Source organism: Accipiter gentilis, chromosome W, assembly GCF_929443795.1.
Source record: "Accipiter gentilis chromosome W, bAccGen1.1, whole genome shotgun sequence".
NCBI classification, from domain to species: Eukaryota; Metazoa; Chordata; class Aves; order Accipitriformes; family Accipitridae; genus Astur; species Astur gentilis.
The window spans coordinates 10,689,194-10,716,478 of NC_064918.1; the positions used below are offsets into that span (position 1 = coordinate 10,689,194).

Consider the following 27,285-nt stretch of genomic DNA (forward strand, 5'->3'; position numbering starts at 1 on the left):
CTCACAGATGTGTGTAAACTGCCTCTAGCAATAATAAGACACTCTAGTTGGCTATAAGATTCCATTTATGGAACCCATTAGTAACTGTTTCCCCCTTCTTCCCCCCACCACGTACACGTGCCAGGAATAAAGTGATACTAAGGAAATTATCCATTTCAGATAATATCCAGTAGTGCATATTGCTCAGAGTATTTCCTTAATAAGGATCTTGATATTCAGGAGCATATGAATTTGATACAAGATGTATCTGAAAAGCCTGTTGGGAGGGGGTGGGGGTTAGGATTTTTTTAATATTTTTTTTAAGGTGTGCTTAGTATTAAATGCCATGATGTTCTATTAAATGAGACATTTAGCATGCTTTCATATTCTTTTGTGCATGCACTGTACCTTGAGATGCACATGAAAAAAGAAGTTAAAATTGCCTTTTAAGTGTTCAGTGTTAGGGCTGCTTTTGAGTGATGTGATGAGACCAAATGAGCCAGAACTTGTTATCCAAATTGTCTTAGATAACAAGTAAAACAGCTCAGTTGTCACACCAGGAGATTAAAGCTTATCTTGCAGGCTTTTTTGTTATTATCTGCATTTCGGTGATTGCTACAGAGTTTGTACAGTAGTCTGTTTTAATGTCCTTTTCCAGCCATGTTATCTCGTTTAGCCCTTCTTGCTGAAGCACATCTCCTTGGATGTACTGGCAACCTCTTAGACTTTGAAAATGTAATCTTTTGCTGAACATTTGTATCTGCTAGGTTTTATCAGTTGTGGCTAATCCTTTCTTTCTCTCCCCAGGTGTTTATGCACTGGATAGTATCATGCAAAACTGGTTTACACTTTTTACTCCAACAGAAGCCACTAGTATTGTTGCTACAACAGTGATGTCCAACAGCACCATTGTCCGTCTGCATCTAGACTGCCATCAGCAGGAGAAGCTGGCTGGCAGTGCTAGGACGCTTGCTCTACAGTGTGCCATGAAGGATCCTCAAAACTGTGCCCTCTCTGCACTGACCTTATGTGAAAAGGATCACATAGCTTTTGAGACCGCTTACCAAATTGTTCTAGATGCTGCTACAACCGGCATGAGCTACTCGCAGCTTTTTACTATAGCACGATACATGGAGCACCGTGGTTACCCCATGCGGGCCTACAAGCTGGCCACTTTGGCCATGACGCATCTCAACCTGAGTTACAATCAGGACACACACCCTGCCATTAATGACGTTCTGTGGGCATGTGCGCTCAGCCACTCCCTTGGGAAAAATGAGTTAGCAGCTATAATACCTCTGGTGGTCAAAAGTGTCAAATGTGCAACAGTACTGTCAGATATTTTGCGTAGGTGTACTTTGACCACTCCTGGCATGGTGGGACTTCATGGAAGGAGGAACTCTGGTAAGCTCATGTCACTGGATAAAGCCCCTTTAAGACAACTCTTGGATGCCACGATCGGAGCCTACATTAATACAACTCATTCGCGTCTCACTCACATCAGCCCGCGACACTATAGTGAGTTTATAGAGTTCCTCAGCAAGGCCCGAGAGACCTTCTTAATGGCTCATGATGGACACATCCAGTTTACACAGTTTATTGACAACCTAAAACAAATCTACAAAGGCAAAAAGAAACTGATGATGTTGGTTCGTGAGCGGTTTGGTTGATGAAAATGCGTGAAGGGGGGGGAGGGGTGGTTTGTTTTTACTTGAGCCTGCCTTTGTATCCTTTTGAACTTAAAAGAAACAGAGCCACACCGGTATTATATGTGTATAGTTATATTGAGTTTGCAAACTAAACTGTCATGTTGTAAAAGTTTGTGTGTTTAATTTTTTTCATTTTTTCTGTTTTTTGTGAGAGAGAGATTAAAAAAAGTTTGTTTTACACTGAGTATATGTTGTCAAGTGGCAAAAGCCCACATTGCTCTCCTGTTCTTTCTGTATATGTTCACAGCCTCAAAAACAAACATACATTGCAATGGCTTTAAAAACCAAACAAAACACCTCCATCCTGTGATAAGTACCTCGAATGGATTCAGCTTTACTCCTTTGTAACTCATCCTTACATTTCAACATGTTTAAACAAACCAACAAATGAAATATTAATAGTTAAAAGGCTGACCATGTGGCTTTGCAGTGCTGTTCATCCAGAAGCATGGCACACAATGCTTGTGCATGTGGAAACTTAGCGACTGTCAACATACATTCTCAGGGATTTATCAAAAAAAAATTAAAAAAGAATGAGAGCATTTATTGTACTGTATATATATTATAGTATATGTCTGAATATTGAAAAAATATAACATTAATTTATAAAAAATAAAAAAAATCTATGTAATGCAAAATACTTGAAGCTGCAGTAGCTTGGTTTTAAAAAAAGAAGAAAACCTATCCGAAGGACTAAAGTGCGCCTTGCTTCAGGGTTGGCTCAGGTGGTGAGCTATATGCTGGGCATCTATGCAGAGCCACCTTTTGGATTGCATGGTCGGACTGATACCTATTGGGGGAAATTTTATATATATATATTTATACAACCTGTGTATACATATATATGTATACACACATACACACATGCTTGTAACAGGCACTATAGTAAAGAGGGACAACAAAAAATACACAGCCAGAGCAGCAAGCCTTAGCATTAAGAATACAGTATGCCAGAATTGGGGTTTGTGCCTCCTCGCCTAGGAAACTTAAAGAAATATCCTTTTTGACACAAAACGCAAAATAATTGACATGATACATTATGCCTTTGCAGTGAGCTAATAATAAGCTAACCTTTGTGCACAAATATATATATTATATATATATTCTGCATAGGTATTTTGACTTTGTGCAGGACAGAAAGTTGTGTAGGTATTACTGTTCTACTTTTCCGTTTGTTTTTTTAAATATATTTTATTTCCTCTAGAATTACTCAAACAAGAACAGCCTTCTATCTTGCCTTGTCTTAATGCTTTAAAATAACCAAACTGGAGATCTAACTACCAAACCGTTCATTATATTATTAAATACCAACTTTGGTTACAATATAGTGTCTTTACTTTAGCTGATGGTTCTGTATCCTTGTGCTTTTTAAAGCAGTTTTTATGTTTTGGTGCAAAAATTGTCCAGTGTCTCGTTCCCTTCATTAGAGAACATGCTAGAGGTATGTTTGTAGGTATTTTTGTTTAGAAAAACTATTTCATGCTCTCCATTTTATTTATTATAATAGGTAAAAAAGGTTGTACTTCATCACCCATGTAAACATGCTCATGAAGTTGAAAGTAATTAAGATTTGATACACTGATATCAATTTATTTATGTAACTAATTCACTGTTTTATAAACTTGTTAATGATCAACAATTTTTTTGTTTTGATTAAAATTAGTTTTTTGAAAGTTGATTCTGCCTCCTTTATTGTGTCTGTTACTGGAGTTGAATTGTGGATAGTTCATAGACCTTAAATGCCCAGCTTGCAACTTTGGTGCGTTATGGTGATAAGCAGTATGACCACCAAGACCAGGAAAGAAATGTTTTGTTCCTCAAAAATCTGCTAATAATGGCAGTGTTCACAATTGCAACATCTCCTTTGCTGTTGGAAGACCTGGTGTGTCAGAGGGACCAAATGCTGCCTGCGATTGAAGATGTGTGGTCTATACAACAAACTGTAATCCTTGACATATTGCCCTGGTGGGATGGAAGAGTGTGTGGGGGCATGTTCCCACTCAGTGGATTATTTGGGTGACAATGAGAGTTGAGATGTGCTGCAAATGTATACAAGGACAGTTTTTGCTCTTCTTTAGCTTTTCTAAAGCATTTTGTATATTCTGAACTGGGCAGCTCACTCCATCCAGCATGGAGTTCCTGCTCACCAGCTGACAGCCAACATTTCTGCTTTTTTGGAGGCTTTGCTCTGTAAGATTTGTGTAATTATTCCAGCCCTCAATGAATGATGGGATACGGCATGGTTGAAAATTGAAGAGGAGCTTTCTGCTTTACCAAGATCTTTAGCATATTAGGTATATGATGTCATATTTGACTAGATGATCTGACCACTTTCACCTTTTTTTAGTATCCTCAGCTGAAAAGAGAATTAGCATGCAGCAAGCAAATTTCAGAGATGCCAGTGTACGCATGAATTCTGACAGTGAGATTTGTGTCACTGGAAGATGGAGGAGGAAAAGGTCTGAATCATGTACAACTTCTCATGTAAAATAGGAGTCTTTAACAAGCCTTGCTAACAGCTGAGTTGTCCTGACCTGGTAGTACAAACATTCTGTAGCTTCTGTGAATATCCCTTCCAAGTATTGAATCCTCATTATGTGTTTGCTTCATTATTTTGTCCTAGATTGATTTTCTGATACAGACGTGCAGACATTGCATGGGTGTTGGGTTTTTTTGCCTCTTACAAATACCAGGCATTGATGTGAATGGTTTTATTATGCAGGTTCCCAAGGTCCTTGTTCAACCTTATGTGAGCTGTTCAATACTAATAATTAATACTGGTGGCATATTATGGGTATTGTGGAATCTGGTCTCGTCCTGGTATAAGAGAAGACAAGTTTCAGGTGAGGCAATACTGAAATGTGCCCTCAAGCGACCGGTCCCTGGGTGGCAGGGTATATGGAAGGATTTGGGCAGATTCCTAGGACGGTTATCACCTCCCATAATCTGGGACTTTACACCCGAACAGGCAAGTAACCCTGGCAAACTGACGCGTCACCTGATAGAAGGGTGCCTTGCCTATCCCAATGAAAACCAGAAGCTTCTCGCACTGTACTGGGGCCTGGCCTATGCCTAACGAGCCATAGTTCAACACTCTCAGAGGACCATGGTTGAGGCAGGGACCCAGACTGCATCTAAGGACACCATGCTCGAGATAGGGACACAAACAGCAACAACAACTACAGTAATTGCCCAATAGTGAAAAAGAAACAGTGGACAAGGAGATCAGCGGGTCCATACCATCGGTTAGTGAGGGAAGAAGAAGAAGAGGAAAGGCTTAATCTAGAAGCTGGTCGTTTGGCAAAGAAATTGGAGGAAAGAGTGAGGGAACTTAAACAGGAAGCGGAAACTTCCTGGTCCCTGACGTCCTCAGAACTTCGGGACTTGCGGAAAGATTACAGCCACCAGCCAGGTGAGCGGATTGCTGTCTGGCTGCTCCAATCTGGCATAAAGGGGCTGACAGTCAGCAACTGGAAGGCAAGGAAGCCCAACAGCTGGGATCCCTCGCTAGAAACCAGGGAATTGAAAGAGGAATTGGAAAAGAGGCAGCAATTTGCAGTCTCTGCAGCTGGCTCCTCTCAAGCGTGAGGGCAAGATATCCATTCAAGGAAGATCTTGTGAATTCCTCAGAAAAGTGGACTAGCGCAGATGAAGGCATCCAGTACCTGAGAGAGTTAGCAGTGGTGGAAGTCATCTACAGTGATCTAGATGATGAGGAAGTCTCCAAAGATCCAGAGGATGTCCTGTGCACATGGGCCATGTGGAGAAAGGTGATTCAAGGTGCCCCAGCGTCATATTCTAACAGATTGGCAGCGATATATTGTCCAGATATGGAAACACCAACTGTGGAGAAAGTGTCGTCTTGGCTCCAAAACTTTGAGGAAAATCTCTGTGTCTCCTCATCCCTACAGGACGGTGCCTTGGCTGTTAGGGACGCTCCAAGAAATCAGTCCTCTCCTGCTCCAGTCAGAGGGAAAGGGAGCCCAAGGCGTATGCCACATGGTACACTCTGGTTCTTCCTGCGTGACCAAGGGGAGGACATGAGGAAATGGGATGGTGAACCCACCTTTAAGCTGGAAGCCCATGTACGTGAACTGAGAGGGAAGACAGCTGTTAAGAAGGGGTCACCCAAGAAGAAGGCTGTCAGTGTTGTTGCTGTAGAGGCCCAAGAAAGCAATCAGCGATCCTCCAGGCATACAAAAACTGAAACCACCTCCCTTGATTCTGTTGAGGGGACTTCTGGTCTGGTACCGCAAGGGTCGGACAGTGAATACTCTGATGAGGAACAGCAATAGAGTGTCCCTGCCTTTGGCCAGGAGGAGGAAAGGGATGACCAGATATACTGGACTGTGTGGATTCGATGGCCTGGCACATCAGACCCACAGAAGTATAAGGCTTTGGTAGACACTGGTGCACAGTGTACGCTGGTGCCATCAGGATACAGGGGCACGGAACCCATCTGGATCTCTGGAGTGACAGGGGGATGCCAAGAATTGTCTATATTGGAGGCTGAAGTGAGCTTGACAGGGGACAAGTGGGAAAAGCACTCCATTGTGACCGGCCCAGAGGCCCCTTGTATCCTTGGCATAGACTACCTCAAGAGAGGGTACTTCAAGGACCCAAAGGGGTGCCGGTGGGCTTTTGGTGTAGCCACTGTAAATGCAGAGAAGATCAAACAGCTATCTACCCTGCGTGGTCTCTCGGAAGATCCCTTCATTGTGGGATTGTTGCAAGTTGAAGAACAGCAGGTGCCTATCGCTACCAGGACAGTGCACCGTTGGCAATATCGGACAAACTGAGACTCCCTGGCTCCCATCCATGAGCTGATTCATCACCTAGAGAGCCAAGGAGTCATCAGCAAGACTCATTCACCTTTTAATAGTCCTATATGGCCAGTGCAAAAGTCTGATGGAGGGTGGAGGTTAACAATAGATTATCGCGGCCTGAATGAAGTGACACCGCCACTGAGTGCTGCTGTACCAGACATGTTAGAGCTCCAATATGAACTGGCATCAAAGGCAGCCACGTGGCATGCTACAATTGATATTGCTGATGCGTTTTTCTCAATCCCTGTGGCAGCAGAGTGCAGGCCACAGTTTGCTTTCACATGGAGAGGTGTCCAATACACCTGGAATTGACTGCCCCAGGGGTGGAAGCACAGCCCTACCATTTGTCATGGACTAATCCAAATGGCACTGGAACAGGGCAATGCCCCTGAACTTTTACAATACATAGATGACATCATCGTGTGGGGCAAGGAGGCAGAAGAAGTGTTTGAGAAGGGAAAAAGAATAATTCCGATTCTTCTGAAAGCTGGTTTCGCCATAAAGAAAAGCAAGGTCAAGGGACCTGCACACGAGATTCAGTTCTTGGGAATAAAATGGCAGGCTGGACGCCGTCATGTCCCTATGGATGTGGTTAACAAGATAGCAACTATGTCTCCACCAGCTAACAAGAAGGAAACACAAGCTTTCCTAGGCCTTGTGGGGTTCTGGAGAATGCATATTCCAGGTTATAGTCAGCTTGTGAGCCCTCTCTATCGAGTAAGGCGGAAAAAGAACTATTTTGAATGGGGCCCTGAACAACAACAAGCCTTTGAGCATATCAGACAGGAAATAGCTCGTGCAGTAGCTCTTGGGCCTGTCCGGACAGGACCAGATGTACAAAATGTACATTAGTGTTGAGAGATCTTTCCCAGATCCTCCCCGCTCGTTCTCCGAGTGGAGGTCTGGTATCCCATTAAAAACTCCCTTCCAACAAGGGAAATCCTGTCCATGATGCCAATTAAGATGTCGCATCCCAAAGTTGGAGCGACTCAGGTTCGTGGATTTCCTTTGTCAGAATCAAGGTGAAACAACACCAGGGGAGTTCAAACAACAACCAACATTTATTCAACCTAGCTAACTTTGTCCAAGTACACATGAATTTGTTAATATGAGCCTTGCAACATGTCATTAAGCCGCTATTTGAGAAGAGGAGGGAAGCACAGGAAAATTAAATGGAAAAAGGAACATGAAAAGTATCAGAAGGAGAGCCCTCCCGTTGAGTCATGAGGTGCTACTTGGACCATCAAGTTCTCGTTTATTCCTGTGAATAGGTGGTGTGGTATATTCAAAGATTCGCCTGGGACACATAATAGGAATTCCCAAACCACACTGCAATCCAGCCTGTTCGATAACATTCAAGTGCGAGTACATTTTCGCATCTGAGCACCCCCAGACAGTCCCCTCGGGGGCAGCATACAAAGCGTTTTGACAAGTAGCTGCGTCTCCCCGAGGTATTTGATTATCCTCCCCCACCTTATGTCTTGGGAAGTGGTTAATGGGAATTCCACATTTTAGCCAGGTATTAACATTATTGGTGATCTGATTACATTGGTTATCCTGGTTTCGGTATCCAAAATTAGGATATCCCCAACAGGTGCAGATATCTCGAATTAAGGTTCTAACTTCCAAATTGATCCATGTTTCAATGGGATTGCCAGCGCCTGTGGTACAATCTATAATGTGGGTACAGTTTAGCAAATGGGCATCATTGGGGTTGGGTGTGCCTACAAATTCTTTCGTTAATAAGTGAAGACATTGTTTTTTTAAGATGTGTTTCACTGACCATCCCCAAGCAGTGTGGGCGCTATTCATTGAAGGATATTGTCCCTTCCTGTCAGGTATGTGAACACACCAAGCTGAATCCCATTTTACGTTATATTGTAATTCAAAAGGGGTAATTTCCAGGGAAGCAGGCCAAAAGGGCACTAGATTACAAGATATATTGTGATAGCAAGGGCAGCCTGTTATTTTCCACCAGGATGGAGAAGGTGGGAATCGTCTGGAATAGGCTTCCTCGAATCCTGGAGGACATGGTGGGCTATGACTAACACCAATTTCGCAACTGACCTCCAATCTCCATCGCTTACAAGTTTTGTTTATTAAGTCAGGCCACCCTGTGTCCTGAGGGATCTCATAGAAGGCTGCTTCATCTCGCCACCATCTACCAGAGGAGGTATAATCACTTCGATATTGATACTCAAAAGGAGCATCTACTAACCCTTTAATGCCATTGGTCATATTATGTTTTCCAATATTGAGCTTCATGGGTATCAAACTGAATCTAATCCCCTGCTTGGCAGAAGTAGGAATCTGAATACAGATCCCCTGATCCGTTTTATTCCAGACATGTATGAATCCTTGTATCACTTCCCAAGCTAAATTGGAGGTCCTTTCTCCTTGTCCAGATGCACCAAAGGCAAGAAAGGCAAGGAGGAAGGAGTTCCAAACCATCTTTCCCTGTTGTATGATAAAAATATCACAACCAAAATCAAAGAAACAATACAGATAATGGCCCACTCATCAAGTGAAAACATAAGTCCTGCCGTGGGCTTCTGATAACCTGCAAAATATATACAAAAATAAACAATCATTAGAGGGATAGGATTGGAGGAGATGTCAAGCAGTGCTGCTAGTGGTTGGGATCCATCCGAGAGGCTGAGGTGCACCCTCCAAGGCGCTCATGAGGGCTTCTGTAAAACAACCTCATGCAGGCCATGTGTAGGATGTGTTACTTATTATAGATGCATACAAACTAGCCTTAAACTTCAAGCTCTCTTGACTGGAATTGCTCTGATTAAAGCATCCGTAGATCAGCAGAATGTGCCTATTGTGTGTAAAAAAGCTAATAAGTTTATAGCGACCTCTTGCTCTCACGTGGCGTAGGGGCCGCTGCAAGAACTCCAACGTGGTCTGTTGTCAAGCTTTCTGTGTCCTCCCCCCAACTCAGGAATTCTGAGAAGTCAACACAGCATTACTAGTCAGAGTAACAAAAACATAAGCAAGCAATCAAGCAGCTATGGTTTTAGTACTATAACAGAGGGTTAGGTTTATATTGTGCATCTTAACTGATATGTTTGTTAGAATCCAGCTAGTGGGATACAGAAAATACATATTCTTATCATCCATTTAACATCGGAGCAGCTTTAATTCAGAACATGAAGGTCCACTTAGAAGGATGGGACAATCCATCGGGTATTGATACGATGCTCTTTCCCATGAGCATCTGTGGCCACCCAGGAATAGAGGTTAAGGGGTGTCTTTAGGGTTAGGGGCACTTGCCCCACAGTGGGTAGTTCCACTAATACTGGTTGTCCAGCATAGTGGAGCAAGTGCGCAGGGTCTTTGCCACCTTTCGTCCCTGGAACAATAGAAGGAGGTGTGGGACAGAACGCTAGGAGTCGGGGGCAGCCATTTGCCCCCCACCAGCTATTAATTCGGTATACTGCTTCTGGTACTCGCGAGGCCCACCCTGGGTCATGGGGCCTCAGAACTTGTTTTAGAAGTCCGTTCGTTCTCTCCACAATACCATTAGCTTGAGGGTAGTAAGGGGTGTGGAAAACCCACTGGATTTCCTCATCCTTAGCCCATTCTTGCACCACTCCAGCAGTGAAATGGCTCCTATTATCAGATTGAATTGACTGAGGCTTGGATAAGCAGCTAAACCATACTTTAAGACTTTTCACTGTATTTTCTCCTGTTGCTCTGGATACAGCTTCAGCTTGTGTTAGTCCTGATACCACCTCTACTCCTACTAACACATATTGTTTTCCCTCTGATAGCCTAAAGGGGCCAATATAGTCAATTTGCCACGTTTGCCATAAACCTTTGTTTGTCCTTAAATGTAGGGGTTGCTCTTTTAAAGGGTTATATTTTTCCAAACGAACTCGACATTGACCACATGCAGAAATAACAGTGTTACATAATTCTCGTGTAACAGCCCATCCTCTGCTAATAGCCTCTTTGTACAGGTCTTTACTCCCTGAATGGCCACGCTTCACCTGCAGCCACTCCAAAAGGTGTTCCCATTTTTCTGCTTCACCATCGATGGCAAGACTGGCTAGACGTGTTAAGGAATCTACCCGGTTATTTAGGAGGTGCGCTGGGTTATCCCCTGCCTGGTGTGCAGCAACCCAGCCTACTAAGAAAGATCTCTGCTTGGCGATATTCAGTATTTCTTCCCATTTGTCTCGTTGCCATACTGGCACTTGGTTTACTTCCCATTGGTTTTGCTCCCAAAATGGTAACCATTCAGTGCATCCTTTAAACACTGCATAGGAGTCAGTATAAATGTATACTGGTTCTGTTGTCTCAGCTTCCTTAACGACTACGCTCCACACAGCAACTAACTCCCCTACTTGGGCACTACCCTCTCCCTCAGTTATCACATGCTCCCCTGAATCAATATGTAATGCTACTGCTCGATACTTCCACGTCTTTCCGTCCGTTTTTGCGGAAGCATCAGTGAACCATACGTTTTTTAAATGGGGTTTGAAATCAGGAGCCACTTTGATGTACGATGGAGGGGGTTCTGTTTCTGGGTGATCAGAAGGGGGATCCTGTATTTGGAGCATTTTGGGTGTTCCCTCCTCTATCTGTCTAGTGTGACAGTAGTGGTCTAGCTGGGCATACCACTTGCTTACTGTTTCTCGTTGAGCTACTCCTGCGGGGAGAGGAGTTCCAGCCAATATTGGTTTCAGGATCTTAAAGGGTCCTCACAAGATGATGGGCTGTTGTCGTATAATTCTCTCAGCTTCCTGTAAGGCTAAGTTAACCACAAAGAGTCCTTTCTCCCAAACTGAATATCGTTTTTTCAGCATCCTTAAAGCTTCGCGAGAAAAATCCTATAGGACGAGTAGGACCTTCAGGTCCACGCTGCCACATATGTATAGATAACCCATGAATTGCAAAACCCCATTCTATGTGGAGTGGGTCTGTTGGATGTATCGGCCCTAGGGCCTGGTAAATCCCTGCTTTGAAAATTAATAATTTCAGAGCCTCTTCATGGACAGGTGTCCAGCCCCAAGCAGTTCTTTTACGGGTTAAATCATATAAAGGGCGAGCTATGATAGAAAAGTTGGGGATGTGTTTCCTCCAAAACACTAGCAAGCCTAGGGCATGCTGTAATTCTTTCTTATTTTCAGGCATTTTCACTTGTTCAAGGGTGGACAAGGTTTTGGGAGGTATACACAAAGTCCCTCCTTTCCACCAGATACCTAAAAATTTTACTTCAGGTGATGGGAGTTGCACCTTTTCTGCAGGAATTTGGAGCCCTAAATTCTCTAAGTGATTAATGATTTCTCTCTGGGTTTGCCCCACCGCAGTGGTGTCTGGTCCTCCAATTAGCACATCATCAATATATTGATATACTCTTACTCGATCTTTGGGAGTGATCTGATTTAGTTCCTGGGCTAATGCATAGTGAGCAATGGTTGGTGAGTGGCAATAGCCTTGGGGAAGCCGTGTAAATGTATATTGTATACCTTCCCAGGTAAAGGCAAAGCGATCCCTAACTGCTTCTTGCAAGGGAACCATAAAGAACATGTCTTTCACATCAATGGTTGCTAAAATCTGGTGACCTTGTTCTTGTATGGTTGCAATTAATTCTGCTATATTGGGGACTGCAGCTGTTAATGGGCCAGTATTGGCATTCAGGCGTCGATAGTCAACTGTCAATCGCCACTTCCCATTTGGCTTGCGGACTGGCCATACTGGGGAATTATAGGGTGAGTGCATAGGAATAACTATCCCCTGTTCCCGTAACTCAGTTATCACTGAAGTGATCCCTTCCCTTGCTCCCAAAGGCAAAGCATAAGGTTTGACATTAACTATCTTTGAAGGGGGAAGAGTTAGTGCAGACTGCAAAAGCTTCACAGAGATTGCGGGACACCCAAATTTCCATTCTCTTCCCTTAGAGACCAGCCCTTTAAGAGGTCAAGTCCTAGAATATTGGTGGGTAGAGGACCTAGTATCATAGTAACCTCAACAGGGGATGAAACCCCTGGCAGCCAGCATTTAACTTTAGCTGTCGGCTGTAGTTGGGAGCTTCTGAAAACGTCTGTGACCCATATCTGCTTCTTATCTGCAATTATTCCATTGCGGTTAGCAACATCCACCTGGAGTGCTGACATTTGAGCACCCGTATCAACTAAAAAAGTTACTGGGGTCTTAAAGGGACCAAGGGGAAAAGTAATCAACAGGTCTCCTGTCTTATTCTCAGTGAGCCTCCTTAAATAAACCCACTGGCCATCCCCCGGCTCGCTTACTGGGGATGGCGTGTCTAGTTTCCCGTCCTGCGGACAGTCATACCTTCCTCTGGAGCAGTGGGTGTTTGGGGAGTGGGAGTTGCCAGCGACTGTGGATTCGCCCCCTTATAGCCTAGAACGTTTAACTCAGTATGGGGAGGCTCCTTGTTCTTGTCTTTCCACCCTAGGACCAACTTTTCTAGGACAGAGGTGGGCAAGCCGTCCATCACATCCCGAGGAATTCCCTTTTCTATCCCTTCTGCCCACAACAAGTTTCGCTGACCCCCATATGGCTTTTTGGTGTTTACAGTCTTAGATGGGGGAAGTCGGCCAGGTCCTTCTATTCGGCGGATAGCAGGCTTAGCCCTGCTTTCTTCTCTTGTGAGACCCATTCTCCAGCCATAGTTAATCAATTCCTGTGCCACTTCTCCCCAGGTCAGGGCACCTCCTGCATTCCGCCTGCCTCCTCTAGGTGCTATCGCATCGCGTAATCTATCCTGCATCTGGACAGCATATAATTTCAAAGAATCTGGTAAACCTCGGATTAGAGGAGTCATTCTATCGGGATTGGCATTTAACAACATCGGAGAGGGCTGTTGTGGCACTAATCGCCTATCATGCATTAATTGGAGACAAGCAGTTTTCTGTAAGCTCTCGGTTAACTGATTTATAGAAGGGGTATCTATCCGTGTTGGTTCTCCCCGTTCCATTTGGTCTATTCCCCCTGCCCAGTAAGCTGCCCGCTGTGTCAGAGACCATGGTTCCCTAGGATCATCGGTAGTTAGGAACACTCCAGGCCCCCAATATCCTTGGGCTTCATCTTCTGACAATAAATTCCGGCCACCACCGGTTAATGACACCCTCCACACATATTCTGTTTCGGTCTCCTTTGCTAGTTGGATATACTTTTCCTGAATTTTAGATAATTCAGTGGCAGAATACGGTATCGTCTTAATGGTCACATGTGGTGCTCCGCCAATTTGGCCATTGTCTATGGTTTCTGTTTTAATTAATGGCCTCATTGCTATCTCTTCATCCTCAGGATAAAAAACTTTTCTGGTACATTCTAACTCTTGATTTGGGTATAAAGATTTTTGCTGTTTCACTTGAACTACCTCTAGACCTTGCAGGTCTAAGTCCGAGTCAGATCGTTCATCTGCCTCGGCTCGTAAAATTCTTTCCCGATCTAACGCATCAGACAAGGCAGCATGAAGCCGCTGCATTGTATTACACTCAGCAGTTAACTGCTCTTGCAGGACTTTAACTAAATCCTGCAGGGACTGAATCTTCTCCTTATCTGCCTGTTCAGCTCTCATTGTTTCCTGTCTGTCTTCCTGAGCTGCTGCGAGTGCAGCCCCTAACACTGCACACACTACAGCCTTCCCTTTTCCCGGGCGAAACCTGCCTTCTTTTGCAAGCTTCTTAATTCTTCCTACAATGGCTTTTGGATCATGTCAGTGGTTTCGTGCCCAGGCTACTCCTTGTGGGGAAGGGTGGGCTTTATATACAATTAGCTTCTCTAAAACAAGGGAACAGTCAGACACAGATATTTCCCGGGTCACCATGCCTGCCACTGCTCGGATCTCTCCCGACTTATTGTTGAGAGATCCTTCCCAGATCCTCCCCACCCACTCTCCAGGTGGAGGTCCGCTATCCCGTTAGAATCTCCCTTCCAACAAGGGAAATCCCGTATAGGCAGTTAGCCTCTCTAAAAACTGGGGAACAGTCAGACACAGATATTTCCCGGGCCTCTATGTCTGCCACTGCTCAGATCTCTCCCGACTTAGTGTTGAGAGATCTTTCCCAGATCCTCCCCGCTCGTTCTCCGAGTGGAGGTCCGGTATCCCATTAAAAACTCCCTTCCAACAAGGGAAATCCTGTCTGTGACGCTAATTAAGATGTCGCATCCCACAGTTGGAGCGACTCAGGTTCGTGGATTTCCTTTGTCAGAATTAAGGTGAAACGACACCAGGGGAGTTCAAACAACAACCAACATTTATTCAACCTAGCTAACTTTGTCCAAGTACACATGAATTTGTTAATATGAGCCTTGCAACATGTCATTAAACTGCTATTTGAGAAGAGGAGGGAAGTACAGGAAAATGAAATGGAAAAAGGAACATGAAATGTATCAGAAGGAGAGCCCTCCCATTGAGTCATGAGGTTCAGAGCAGACCCCCTTGCTTTCTGGACTCCTTCTCAAAGAGGAGCTCAGGGGCAGCTAGGTCCACTCTTAGTCTCAGATTTGGTCAACGGTTTATGTTTCAAAGGATGAGGTGTAGGGACTGTGGAAAAGAGAGAAGGAAAAGAGGGAGAGAGAGAGTGAGAGAAAGAAAGAGAGAAGAGAGGGGTTTCACCAGTCCTGGGTCCAGAGTTGGTCCAGCCAGCGTAGAGATCCAGTTCCGGAGGGCACGCACTGAGGATTCGTTCTCTCCTCTTTTATAGTGTGTTAGTTGATGATCTCAACATGCGCAGTTCCCACACCCGGGGTTCACTGGAATCGGTTAGTGAGCTTTGGTGGGGGGTGTTCATTGTGGAGTTGCCTCTCTTTTCCTGCTGGCATGACCACTTAAGATAGAAGCACAGTCCCATCCTCCATGGGGCGTTCTTCCTCCAGGAAGGCATAAATTGTGTTCCTTCTCCTGGTCACTTAAGATAAGGAATTGGGGCTTTGGAGAAGTGCGTTCCCACCCTCCGTGGGGCCCTCTCCTCTGTCCACATTGTCCTGTTCACAAAACTCCAGCATTTTTACAGAGGTTGTTTTGTCCACCAAAGCTCTTTTAGCGGATGTTTGAGACATTGAATTTGTCAGACCGTCACAGGGGTACCGAGGATCAGAAGCCCACTACACCCCGACTGAAAAAGAGATACTAGCAGCATATGAGGGGGGTCAAGCCGTTTCAGAAGTTGTTGGTACAGAAGCGTATCTCCTCTTGGCACCACAACTGCCTGTGCTACACTGGATGTTCAAAGGAAACGTACCCTCTTCACATCATGCAATCAGCGCTACATGGAGTAAGTGGATAGCATTGATGATGCAACGGGATCAACTGGGGAAATCTAACTGCCCAGTAATTATGGAAGAGATCATGGACTGGCCAGAAGGCAGTGATTTTGGAGCATCACCTGAGGAGGTGGCTCGTTGTCATGGTTTATCCCCAGCTAGCAACTAAGCACCACGCAGCCGCTCACTCACTCCCCCCCATCCAGTGGGATGGGGGAGAAAATCGGGAAAAAGAAGTAAAACTCGTGGGTTGAGATAAGAACAGTTTAATAGAACAGAAAAGAAGAAACTAATCACGATAATGATAACACTAATAAAATGACAACAGTAGTAATAGAAGGATTGGAATGTACAAATTATGCGCAGGGCAATTGCTCACCACCCACCGACCGACAACCCTCCAGTCCCCGAGCAGTGATTCCCTGCCCCCCCACTTCCAAGTTCCTATACTAGATGGGACGTGACATCGTATGGAATACACCGTTGGCCACTTTGTGTCAGGTGCCTTGGTTGTGTCCTGTGCCAACTTCTTGTGCCCTGGCTGGGCATGAGAAGCTGAAAAATCCTTGACTATAGTCTAAACACTACTTAGCAACAACTGAAAACATCAGTGTTATCAACATTCTTCTCATACTGAACTCAAAACACAACACTGTACCAGCTACTAGGAAGACAGTTAACTCTATCCCAGCTGAAACCAGGACACTCGTGCCCAAGAGGCACCACTATATAATGAGTTATCAGAAGACGAAAGGTGTTATGTTTTGTTTACTGATGGATCTTGTCGTGTAGCAGGGAACCATCGGAAGTGGAAAGCTGCTGTGTGGAGTCCCACACGACAAGTCATTGAGGCCACTGAAGGAGAAGGCGAGTCAAGTCAGTTTGCAGAAGTGAAAGCCATCCAACTAGCCCTAGACATTGCTGAACTAGAAAAGTGGCCGTTACTCTACCTCTATACTGACTCCTGGATGGTGGCTAACGCCCAATGGGGGTGGCTACAGAAGTGGAAGAAGACCAATTGGCAACTCAGGGGTAAACCCATCTGGGCAGCAGCATTGTGGCAGGACATTGCTGCCCGTGTAGAACACATGACTCTAAAGGTACGTCATGTAGATGCTCACGTGCCCAAAAGCCGTGCCACTGAAGAACATCGAAATAATGAACAGGTAGACAAGGCTGCCAAAATAGAAATAGCTCAGGTGGACCTGGACTGGGAGCGTAAGGGTGAGCTATTTGTAGCTCGATGGGCCCATGAGACATCGGGACATCTAGGGAGAGATGCAACATATAGGTGGGCTCGTGATCGAGGGGTGGACCTGACCATGGAGGCCATCACACAGGTCACTCATGAATGTGAAACGTGCTGCAATGAAACGAGCCACCAGAGTAAAGTTTCCCTGGAACAGAGGGTGGTGGCTGGGTCTTTCATATGGCAAGGCCTGGCAAATTGACTACATTGGACCACTGCCACGAACACGCCAAGGCAAGCGCTACATACTCACCATGGTGGAAGCAACTACTGGTTGGCTAGAAACATATCCTGTAAACCATGCCACTGCCCGAAACACCATCTTAGGCCTCAAAAGGCAAATTTTATGGCGACATGGTACCCCAGAAAGAATTGAATCAGACAATGGGACTCATTTCCGAAATAACCTCATAAGCTCCTGAGCAAAGAAACACGGCATTGAGTGGGTGTACCACATACCCTATCACCCACAAGCATCTGGAAAGATTGAGAGATATAATGGACTGTTGAAGACTATGTTGAGAGCGCTAGGCAATGGGACATGGAAGCATTGGGATACAAATTTAGCAGAAGCCACTTGGCTAGTTAACACCAGAGGATCTGCTAACTGTCCTGGTCCTGCCCCCAAAAAACCCTACATACTGTGGGAGGAGATAAGGTCCCCGTGGTGCACATGGGGAAGTGGCTGGGGAAGGCAGTGTGGATTGCACCTCCCATGGGAAAAGGCAAACCCATTCGTGGGATTGTCTTTGTTCAGGGACCTGGGTGTACTTGGTGGGTAATGAGGAAGGATGGGGAGACCCAGTGTGTGCCTCAAGGACATTTAACCTTGGGGGAAAAATAATGTGTGATGTGAGTTGTATGTTGCAGGAAGTAATGTAGCAGGAATGACCTGAACTGCAGAGGATTGAACTTTGCAAGGAACCAGATGAGTGCATCGGTGACCCAAACCAAGCCGGTGTTGGTGCCCAACGATCGAACGTACTGCTTCTCCTGTCCTGACCACTCATCTTGATGGATGGGGCCCAAGTCATAACCTGTGTGTGAACATGTGGAGGAGTGGAAGCCCATGGAATATCTCTGTTAAAGGACAGGGGATAGTAATTAATAAGCATGTATAAATCTGTACGTTGGGTATAAAAGTTGTTTAAGTATGTAGTTTCAGTTGTAAGTGTTGGTAAGAAAGGATTTCAGTAATGAGAATTAAATACAATAGTATGGTTAGAAGATATCTGTATTAAATTATGTGGGACCTGAGCATGACACAAATGGTATGGAATAAGGGGTGGAGATTGTATTGTGTCTGGCTGAGATGGAGTTAATTCTCCCCATAGCAGCCCTCATACTGCTGTGCTCTGCATCAGTAGCTAGAAAGGTGTTGATAGCACACCAGCGTTTTGGCTACTGCTGAGCAGTGCTGGCACAGCATCAAGGCTGTCTCTCCAACATTTTTGCCCTCCCCTCAATGGCAGGCTGGGGCAGGTCAAGATCTTGGGAGGGGACATAACCAGGACAGCTGACCTAAACTAACCAAACAGATATTCCATACCATATGACGTCAGCTCAGATATAAAAGCTAAGTAAAGGGAGACGGAAGGGGGGACATTTTTTTGTCTTCCGGAGCAACCACTACGCGTACTGAAGCCCTGCTTCCCGGGAAGTGGCCAGAGATCGCCTGCTGATGGGAAGTAGAGAATAACATCATTTGTTTTTCTTTGCTTTCGCGCGTGACCTTTGCTTTCACTTTATTAAACTGTCCTTATCCTGACCCACGAGCCTTTTGTTATATTTTCTCCCCCCCTGTCCAGCTGAGGAGGGGAAGTGATAGAGTGGCTTTGGTGGGCACCTGGCATCCAGCCAGGGTCAACCCACCACAAGAACTGATGAAAGTTTGACTTGTTTTCATGACTGATTGAAATCTCTTTTGTGTCCTCAGTGGTGCTGTGCAGTGCAGTTCACACCATGTTAAAAGCCCTCATGGACCAACAGTAGATTGCCCCATGTCTCTAGCAAACATGTCTAGATATGTACTGATTTTATTTTGTGGAGGTAGGAAGAGCCCTGGAAAGATTCCATGAAAAATTCTGAGGTCTCTTTTGGTGAAAACTGATCAAATATTTCTAAAACAACAGATTGGAATTAATTTTGAAGCTTAAGGAAGCCTAGTCAAAATACAGTGTCTCAAATACCTTATCTCCTTTTCAGAGCCACATATTTGAGATATGCAACTGAACACCTCTGCTATCATTGTCACAACTCCTAATAATTGTCGCAAACACTCCTTTAAATAAGAACTTTTTTTAAATCCAGGATTGCTGTTCAGTAGTGACGGGAACTGAGCATGATTCTTCCATATCATAGGCTATCATTGAATCTTCATTCTTTTGGTGATTTGAGTGAAATGCTGAAAGATGTGACATTACTTCTCTATTATGAGACTGTCTTGCAGCCCAAGAAACTGAGTTTTACCCATAAGTTCATTTTCAGATCTCCTTTATAGCCTATTGATTCTGCCAGAACAGAAGCCAACAGAGATTTTTCTTACCCAAATTACATTACCTTTGTTTAGTTTTTTGGTTTTTCAACACTTACTTCATTTCCACATCTGGTTTTCCCATTAGAGAAAACTGCACAACTTTTCAGTATGAAAAAGAGAAAGGCACATATGGGAGACTCAGAATTTAGATACTAAGGTGCGACTGAAATCCAAGACAGCTTCCCTCAGAGTACTTTGTGTTGTATTCTCAAAATCTTTTGTTTTTAATGCTATGGCAGTGAAGCTAAACCTGGATTGCATGTACATGACAAAGACTTTATTAGATTGTTTGAGAGAAATTGCAGGTAATATTCTGATGCTAGAGCTGCAACTAGAACACTGGGACTGTATATCACTGTGGTTGTCTAGTAGAACAGATGGAGCCCTTTCAAGACAATGATTCTGCTAATAAGTGCAATCAGTGCTTTGGATGACTGTGAAATGATTGCTGGAGGTGACATCGATATGACACACACCCCGTCTTAAGGGAAGGTAAACCTCCAGGGTGGACTGCAGTAGATATGCAAGAAATCTGCTCCATAATAATTCCCTAAGCAACATAACCTGCAACCTTAGATGTTAGCAACACCAGGGGAGCTTGGTATGCTGAATCTAAGAGAAACAACATGGAAGGTGGAGCAGAGTGGAGACACCGCGGCCAGGCTCTGTGATATCATCGCAGGGATAGGGAACTGGAACTACTGGAACAAGAATGGAAGGTCCCTGCATTGAATCCACTGAAGCAAGGAGGTGAAATAATGGGGTTCTGTCAACGCTATTGTCTTACTTCTGGTTAATATGATAAGTGCCCAGTTCTGGAGTAGTGACACACTAAATCATGCTCTCTGGGTGAATTTTGCTCATTATAATCTCTTTATAATACCAAAACACACCTCCATCCCAAAAGCTACCCACCTCCAAGCTGCAACCACCCCTCACTGAGCATGCATTCTGAATTTTCTCTAGCATATACCTTTAAAGGTAAAGCAAGGAGATTTTACACCAATCATAATAAAGGTATGTATGACTAGAGTCACTCAAGCTCCACCTAAAAATAAGATAATAGTATAAAAGGGCTTAAGGGAGGAGGAATGTCAGGGAAGATACCATCATAAACAAGTTGGGAAGACATCACTGACTTCTGGGATCAGTCGACAGGCTGAACCTCTCTTCCCCCCCATAGGGATGCCTATTGGGTAAGATTCAAACCCTCGGTCATACCGAGTGCTTCCCCAGGAAACTTAGAAATCTCTACAGAGTTTTTCCATAATTTAGTGTGCTTGTAGTCAACTGTATTATCATTTGCACATGCTTTGCAGACAGTGTATTTATCACCAGCAATCCAGAAGAGCCTGTACTGTTGCTTTAATAAACTGCGCTGCTCATTAATCTAGTTGTGATAGTTCATTAACGCAACCAAACTCCCTAAGTCTGGTAATTCTCATGCGTTGAACGCAGCTAAGCCGACAGTGCAGTATGCTATTAGTGCATCCGTCATCATGATAGTTCAGCATATTGAATGTGACCGGACTTATAGCACTGAATTGGACATCACTCAGAATTTAAACCTAGCCGCCCCCAGACCCTCTGACATCTGAGGATAAACTGGAATGCAAGGGGGGTTATTTTCTGCCAAACTTCTTTACGCTTTAATGCAACAATGATCAGTCAACAGTTTTTGCAGTACAGATGAAATTCTGGAGAACTTTTTTTTTTTATATATATCTATAAAAAGGTAAAATTGGCTTCCTAGTATTTTTAAGTATAGAAGATACCGAGTGATTTGCATTAATAAATTTCTGTTCTATAGAAAACCCATATTCCATCATTTTCTTTGTATATCCATACAAAGTTTCATGCTGCAAGCTTTCAAAAATGTCTGTGAAAGTCACTTTTCAATAATGCTTTAGTGTTCTGTCAAATTAGATGGAGCTACAGTTTTCTTTCAGGTTCATCTAGTAGCAATTAAGTTTTTATATAAGTATGTATAAGTAATATAAGTGCATCAAAACTGGGGTGCAGCTTACATGGAAGGAAATTTTGCTTTGTGAGTTGTGCCATTTTAGATTTGTAGTTATACAGAGTGGATTTGCACTAGAAGTAAATTTATTTCACTGAGACACCTTCAATTTGATTAAAATAGAGATTTTTACTGAAAAATCATCCAGACTTCTATTTCTGATTTAAAAACAAAAATCCTGCTAATTCATTTACTTTTAATGCAGGATATAATTTGGAATAATAGCAATATAGCTGATTCTTTACAGAATTGGGAAGTATGATACCCTCAAGTATTGTTTTGCTCTGCAGTTCTGGCTAGGGACAAAGTATAAAGTGTTCATAAACAAACATTTTCCCATCTTTTTAAGTGCTTGTCCCCTTGAAAGTATACTTTTTGCAAGGATAACTTGGGAAGGAAGGAGCACAAACCACAAATTGTTATGTCCAACCCTTGCCTCATGACAATGCAACAGATATAGTAGAGATTTATGGGTATTTCAGCATGTTACAAACTACACTGAATACGAGATGAAAAGCTGTGTAAGATTCTTAATTGGGGAGAAGACAAAGTGTCAGGGATAGCTTTACTGAAAGAAGAGATTGCTAGGATTTGCCTCCCCTGTAGAAGTGTGCACTCCATACTGCACATGGGAAGACAAGAGTGTTGCCTCCACTAAAACCCTGGGCTGTTAGCATCAAGTAGCACCTAGCCCTCAGCTGAAATGTTTGCAATCCATCCTTTCAAGTAGTATCAGTATCCCTAAAGTTAGTAAAAGTAGAGCTCTGAGATAAAGAACCTGCCTTAAGAAGAAAATTACTTCAGCTGCTGTATTTGCAGACAGCTGCAAGGTCACAGGATCTAAGATTTCTATAAACATGTATTGGCTACAAAGTACAAGTTATTTCTAAGACCAGCCTTGAAAGATTTCTATAGGTTCTAGTTGCAGAGAGCAATTATGACTAGAAAGTACCATGATCATGAACTGTCCCTTTTTTGAAATTACCCTTTCTTACCCGCACAATGTGAAGAGCTGCATCAGATTGGTTTTTTTTCCTTACTTACCTAATAGAATATGTAATGTTTTTATGCCAGTGTTTTTATGCTTTCTTTTGTTGTTTGCTGTTAAACCTAGTATTTTGAAGACTGGAAAGCAAAACTTACCCATTATATTGAGTTTGCATGGCAAGGTTTTAGTAGCAGGGGGGCTACAGGGGTGGCTTCTGTGAGAAGCTGCTAGAAGCTTCCCCTATGTCAGACAGAGCCAATGCCAGCCGGCTCCAAGACGGACCCACTGCTGGCCAAGGCCGAGCCAATCAGCGATGGTAGTAGTGCCTCTGTGATAACATATTTAAGAAGGGGAAAAAGTTGCAGCAGGCACAGAAACTGCAGCCGGAGAGAGGAGTGAGAACATATGAGAGAAACGAGCCTGCAGACACGAAGGTCAGTGAAGAAGGGGAGGAGGTGCTCCAGGTGCCAGAGCAGATATTCCCCTGCAGCCCGTGGTGAAGACCATGGTGAGGCAGGCTGTCCCCCTGCAGCCCATGGAGGTCCACGGATGAGCAGATATCCACCTGCAGCCCGTGGAGGACCCCACGCCAGAGCAGGTGGATGTGCTCGAAGGAGGCTGTGACCCTGTGAAGAGCCTGCGCTGGAGCCGGCTCCTGGCATGATCTGTGAACACGTGAAGAGAGGAGCCCGCACTGGAGCAGGCTTTCTGGCAGGACTTGTGACCCTGTGGGCGACCCATGCTAGAGCAGTCTGTTCCTGAAGGAGTGCACCCTGTGGAAAGGACCCATGCTGAAGCAGTTCGTGAAGAACTGCAGACCATGGGAAGGACTCACGTTGGAGAAGTTCATGGAGGACTGTCTCCCATGGGAGGGACCCCACGCTGGAGCAGAAGAGCATGAGGAGTCCTCCCCCTGAGGAGGAAGGAGCGGCAGTGACAACATGTGATGAACTGATCACAACCCCCATTCCCCATCCCCCTGAGCCGCTGCTGGGGAGGGGAGGAGGTAGAGAAAATTGGGAGTGAACTTGAGTCCAGGAAGAAGGGGGGAAGGCGTTTTAAGATTTTGTTTTTATTTCTCATTACTCTGCTCTGCTCTGCTTTCATTGGTAATAAACTAATTTCTTCAAGTCTGTTTTGCCCATGAGGGTAATTACTGAGTGATCTCTCCCTGTCCTTATCTTGACTCATGAGCCTTTCATTGTATTTTCTCTCCCCTGTCCAGTTGAAGAGGGGGAGTGATAGAGCAGTTTTGGTGGGCACCTGGTATCCGGCCAGGGTCAACCCACCACACCCAGAAAGAGCAGAGTCCATGCTTCTGGTGTTCTATTATAGGTGGGCTCCAGTGTGTTGCTGGACTTAGCGGAAGCAGTGCAGATGCACCAGCCTAATTAAACTTTCTAGGTCACACTCTCTGCATTGTGAAGTAACCTGTGAGCCCAAGAGCAAGCCAGTGAGTAGAGTCTCTTACTGAGTTTTGTACCAACTGCATTTCATTATTATCACTTCCCTTTTCTTTCTCTTTAGCCTTTGTCTTTTAGCATACATAATTTCAAGAACTTTGTATTTGGAAATATGCTTACATGGAAGATGACGTGGATGGCATTTCGTGCATGGGGTCTGATGATGTAAAATGAGCAGTGAAGATATTCCTTGGTAACTGCAGTCTGTGGTTTTCCTGGTTTCAGCTGGGATAGAGTTAATTGTCTTCCTAGTAGCTGGTACAGTGCTATGTTTTGAGTTCAGTATGAGAAGAATGTTGATAACACTGATGTTTTCAGTTGTTGCTAAGTAATGTTTAGACTAAGTCAAGGATTTTTCAACCTCTCATGGTCAGCCAGCAAGAAGGCTGGAGGGGCACAAGAAGTTGGCACAGGACACAACCAGGGCAGCTGACCCAAAGTGGCCAATGGGGTGGGTATTCCATACCATGCGATGTCACATCTAGTATATAAACTGGGGGGAGTGGGGGCAGGGGGGTCGCTGCTTGGGGACTAACTGGGTGTCAATCAGTGAGTGGTGAGCAATTGCACTGTGTATCACTTGCATATCCCAATCCTTTTATTATTATTATTGTCATTTTATTAGTGTTATCATTACCATTATTAGGTTCTTCTTTTCTTTTCTATTAAACCGTTCTTATCTCAACCCACGAGTTTTGCCTCTTTTCCCGATTTACTCCCCCATCCCACTGGGTGGGGGGAAGAGAGTGAGTGGCTGTGTGGTGCTTAGTTGCTGTCTGGAGTTAAACCACGACAGTCCTTTTGGCGCCCAACGTGGGGCATGAAGGGTTAAGATAATGACAAGCCTAACCAGAGCTTGTTAAAACAAATTTGTTACAAGCATTTATTACATTGGTCTAATAGTCACTGGTCACCATGTTGATTTATGAGTTCTTGGAGTTGTGGCGCTTGCTTTTAGAGTTCTGTCATGTATCACCTCACTTGCTGTACATAGTCCCTGTGCTGCTGCTTATCATCCGTGGGAGGTGGATTAAGGTTTTCGCTTTGATGTATTGTGTAATTCTAGATTAAGGTATGATAAAATTATCGGTTGTGGCACTAATCCAGTATTTGCAATCAGCATTGTTGTCACCTCTATACTTCAGGAGCCATCTGTGGGAAACTATTAACAATTACACCATTTACCTTTCCTCCTCAGAGAGCCGATATGTGGGTGAGACGCCTTTCTTCCCCAGTCTAGTTACAATGGTGTTTGAGAATTTTGGAAAATTTGAATACCCTTGGGATATTGAGACCAGTATGGTCCTACTGGTAGGAGCTAGCATGTTCCTGAATGTGGTTCAGCCCTTGTTTAAGGTTAAACAACTATTTAAGAAGATCACCCAGAGATCTGCCCCGAGGCTGGACAATTATGAGTGGCAGGGAATGTGGAGTAGTATGGGCAAATGCCTAGGGGGGTGTTCCAAAACACCTCCAGTGTTTTGGAACTTCACCCATGAACAAGTGCAGAATCCTGAATAACTAGCAGAACACTTGGAAAAAGTATGCTGTCATCACCCCGACAATTCCAGGGAGACACAACTCACTGCAATGTGCTGGGGCCTGGCCCATGCCTATCGAACCCTGTTCAATACCACTCAGTATCCTCAAGGAGAAGAGAAGGACTCTGGATCTAACAACAAAAACAGGTACTGTGGCCACTCCTGCCCCTGCATAAGTATCAGTTGCCCCCATACAGAAGAAGAAATATACAAAAAAATCAGTTTGCTTAGAGATGGATGAAGGTGAACCAGGGTCATCACGGGAACAGGAGGAAGAGGCAGAACCAGAAGTAATCACCCAATACCTATCCTTGAGTGAGCTGCTGGATACGTGAAAAGATTTTGGCCGTTGTATAGGTAAGCATATTATCACCTGGCTGCTCTGATGCTGGGACAATGGGACTAATAGCTTGGAATTAGAAGGTAGGGAAGCCAAGCAGCTGGGATCGCTTGCCAGGGAAGGTGGCATTGACAAGGCAATTGGAAAAGGGGCACAAGCCATCAGCCTCTGGAGGCGACTCCTGTCAAGTGTGAAGGAAAGGTACCCCTTTAAGGAAGATGTTATATGTCAATCAAGAAGGTGAACCACCATGGAAAGAGGTATCCAATATCTGAGGGAATTAGCAGTACTACAGACGATTTATTATGACGTGGACAACCCACAATTACCCAAACATCCAGACGAAATCCAGTGAACACGACCCATGTGGCAGAAGTTTGTATGGAGCTCACCAATATCCTATGCCAACACACTGGAAGTAAAGACCTGGAAAGATGAAGAGGCACCGACGGTGGATGAAGTGGCTCGCCAACTCCAGAAATATGAAGAAATTCTTTCCTCCTCCCTACAAGCCTGCATTTCGGCTGTGGAGAAGCTGTCCGAAGATTTCCAGCAATTCAAAGAGGATATGTTCTATTCCCCACCTGTAAGGACCAATGTCTCAGCTATTAGGAGTGAGCATTCCTCTGCCCAAGAGAGAGAATATAGAATGTACACACCGCGAGGTGCCCTGTGGTTTTACCTGTGTGATCATGGAGAGGACATGAGGAAATGGGATGGAAAAACTACCTTGGACATAGATGCACAGGTACGCAAGTTACGAGGAAAAACCACCACAAAATGGGATTCTACCACTAAACATGCCGCTCCAGTTTCCAAACAGAGTAGAAGGGCCTATCTTATTTCTGATCCTCTTGAAGGGACTTCTGAGTCAATTTTACAAGAAGTGGGTAATGGATACTCTGACCAGGATTAGAGGGGCCCTGCCTCCAGCCAGGGGGAGGAAAGGGATAACCAGGTCTATTGGACTGTGTGGATTCGATGGCCTAGCACATTAGACCCACATGAGTATAAGGCTCTAGTAGACACCAGTGCACAGTGTACTCTAATGCCATTACGTTATAAAGGGGCAGAACCCATCTGTACTTCTGGAGTGACAGGGGGATCCCAAGAGTTAACTGTATTGGAAGCTGAAGTAAGCCTAACTGGGAATGAATGCCAGAAACACTCCATTGTGACTGGTCTAGAGGCTCCATGTATCCTTGGCGTACACTATATCTCAGGAGAGGGTATTTTAAGGACCCAAAGGTGTATCGATGGGCTTTTGGAATAGCTGCCTTGGAGATGGAGGGCACTGAACAGCTGTCTACCCTGCCTGGTCTCTCTCAAGACTCTCTGATTGTGGGTTGCTGAGGGTTGAAGAACAAGTGCCAATTGCTACCACGACG

At 44.5% G+C, this 27,285-nt stretch overlaps 3 protein-coding genes across 6 annotated transcripts in view; 1 reads left to right on the forward strand and 2 right to left on the reverse strand.

Annotated features, from left to right (window-relative positions):
• Window positions 1-3,366, forward strand: part of LOC126035241 (zinc finger SWIM domain-containing protein 6-like) — a 185,916-nt gene extending 182,550 nt beyond the window's left edge. For all 3 annotated transcript variants that reach the window (XM_049793521.1, XM_049793522.1, XM_049793523.1), the window contains one exon: window positions 787-3,366. In XM_049793521.1, coding sequence (XP_049649478.1) covers window positions 787-1,649 — 863 coding nt within the window. In that variant the 3' untranslated portion in view covers window positions 1,650-3,366. The remainder of the gene's footprint in view (window positions 1-786) is intronic.
• LOC126035330 (uncharacterized) overlaps window positions 1-11,215 on the reverse strand; it is a 59,134-nt gene extending 47,919 nt beyond the window's left edge. For both annotated transcript variants that reach the window (XM_049793841.1, XM_049793842.1), the window contains exon 1: window positions 10,178-11,215. Coding sequence is in view for 1 of the 2 variants with exons in the window: in XM_049793842.1 (XP_049649799.1) it covers window positions 10,178-11,085 (908 nt within the window). In the remaining variant the exon portion in view is untranslated. The remainder of the gene's footprint in view (window positions 1-10,177) is intronic.
• Window positions 1-27,285, reverse strand: part of LOC126035240 (uncharacterized) — a 375,847-nt gene that overhangs the window by 275,730 nt on the left and 72,832 nt on the right. The window lies entirely within an intron of this gene.